Source organism: Chinchilla lanigera, unplaced genomic scaffold (assembly GCF_000276665.1).
Source record: "Chinchilla lanigera isolate Chin_1 unplaced genomic scaffold, ChiLan1.0 scaffold00176, whole genome shotgun sequence".
NCBI classification, from domain to species: Eukaryota; Metazoa; Chordata; class Mammalia; order Rodentia; family Chinchillidae; genus Chinchilla; species Chinchilla lanigera.
In genome coordinates this window covers 452993-454659 of record NW_004955577.1, presented here as the reverse complement: position 1 = coordinate 454659, position 1667 = coordinate 452993, and the positions used below count along the sequence as shown (strand labels likewise).

The following is a 1667-nucleotide window of genomic DNA, read 5'->3' as shown; positions in this document are numbered from 1 at the left end:
TTTGTTCATTTCAAATGATTTTATTTTATATCAAAAAAACCAACAACAATAATAACCGTAAAGACCTCACAGTATAAACGCCTGGAGAGTTTGTTCATGTCCATGTCGACAGCGGAACTACTATTAAAGTGCAAGTTTCGTGTTTTTTCCCTTGTGCAACTTCACACATACACACACACACATGTAAACAAGCCGTTTGGCTAGGATTTGACCCACTCCCTCGGTTTCTGGAGGGCAGAGGCTTTGGCCAGCCTCCTGAGGACGTGGAATCACAGACCGGATAATGCCCCGTTGGTCCAGACCCGACCCTTCCAAAGCGGAGGGGGCAGGACGGTTCCATGACACCTGACAGCGGCAGGTGAACTTCACCCCCTCTCCCACTCCCCTCTCCCGCACCCTGTCCCCGCGTGGTGGGGTGGGGGCGCCCATCGGGGCGGGGCGGGTGGGAGAGTGCCAGTCTCCGCCAGCTCTTTGCTTCCACAACAGATGACCGTCCCGTCTCAAGTGGCGCCTTCCCAAAGCGCACGCCCGGCCTGGGGAGGGAGGAGGCCACCAGGCGCGCTCTCGAGGCCCGGGGCGCGCGGGGCCGGCCGGGGGTCGGATTTTGTTTTTAAACAAGAGAGGTCCTCCCGGCCGCTGCGCCTAGCTGATGACGCAGCGCTCCTTGTCCTTGGCCTGGCTGCCGCCGCTGGCCTTCTCGCGGATGTACATGAGGTCGCTGTGCACGCTGGGCCTGCGCGCGAAGGGCGCCACGATGCCGAAGGCGTCGCCGGGGTCGCCGCCGCCGCTGCCCGCCCGCAGCAGCTTCTTGCTGCGCAGCGCCTTCTTGTGCAGCACGTCGCAGTACTGAACCGACACCTTGCGGTGCAGGTCCGGGCTCATCTCGCTCGGCAGCTTGGCCATGGCGAAGAGCGCGCGGAACATCTGGTCCAGGCTGCTGTTCTTCTTGGCCGAGATCTCGAAGTAGGCGCAGCGCTGCGGGTCGCCGCCCACCAGCTGGTCGATCTCGCGCTGCGGCACCTCGCGGTAGAAGTCCCGGTCGCCCTTGTTACCGCAGATGACCAGGGGCACGTCCGCGGTCTCCTTGGTCTTGTTCTTGAGGCAAGACTTGGTGTCCAGGATCTGCTGCTTGAGCCGCTGCACCTCCTCGAAAGAGTCGCGGCTGTCCAGGCTGAACACCAGGATGAACACGTCTCCTGGGAGGGGCAGGGAGGAAACTCGGTTAGGGAGCCGCCGCGACGCGCGAACCCGAAGCGGGCAGCCCGCGCCCGCCCGCCGCCGCCCCGCAGGCCCCCCGCTCACCGGTGAGGATGGACAGGCGCCGCATGGCGGGGAACGGGTGGTTGCCGGACGTGTCGAGAATGTCGAGCTGGTAGACCTCGCCGCGGATGGAGTAGAACTTGCGGTGGAAGTCCTCGATGGTGGGCGTGTAGGCGTCGTCGAAGCGGCCGGTGAGGAAGCGCGACACGATGGCCGTCTTGCCCACCTTGGACGAGCCGAGGACCACCATGCGGTAGCAGTTCTTGGCCGGGATGCTGAGCTCCGAGTCGCTCGGGCACATCTTCTTGATCATCGCCGCCAGTTTCATCGGGCAGGGGCGCAGGCCCTCCGCGAGGGCGGGCGGGGCGGGAGGAGGCGGGCAGCGGCGGGGACGCGGGCGAGGCGGC

The 1667-nt window shown here is 64.3% G+C and overlaps 1 protein-coding gene across 1 annotated transcript; it reads right to left on the bottom strand.

Moving 5' to 3' along the window:
• Rasd1 (RAS, dexamethasone-induced 1) lies at positions 1-1667 on the bottom strand (the record flags this gene model as incomplete). Its single annotated transcript, XM_005413972.2, is given in 2 exon segments — positions 1-1196; positions 1303-1667. Coding segments are annotated over 2 exon segments (840 nt in total). The 3' UTR covers positions 1-642.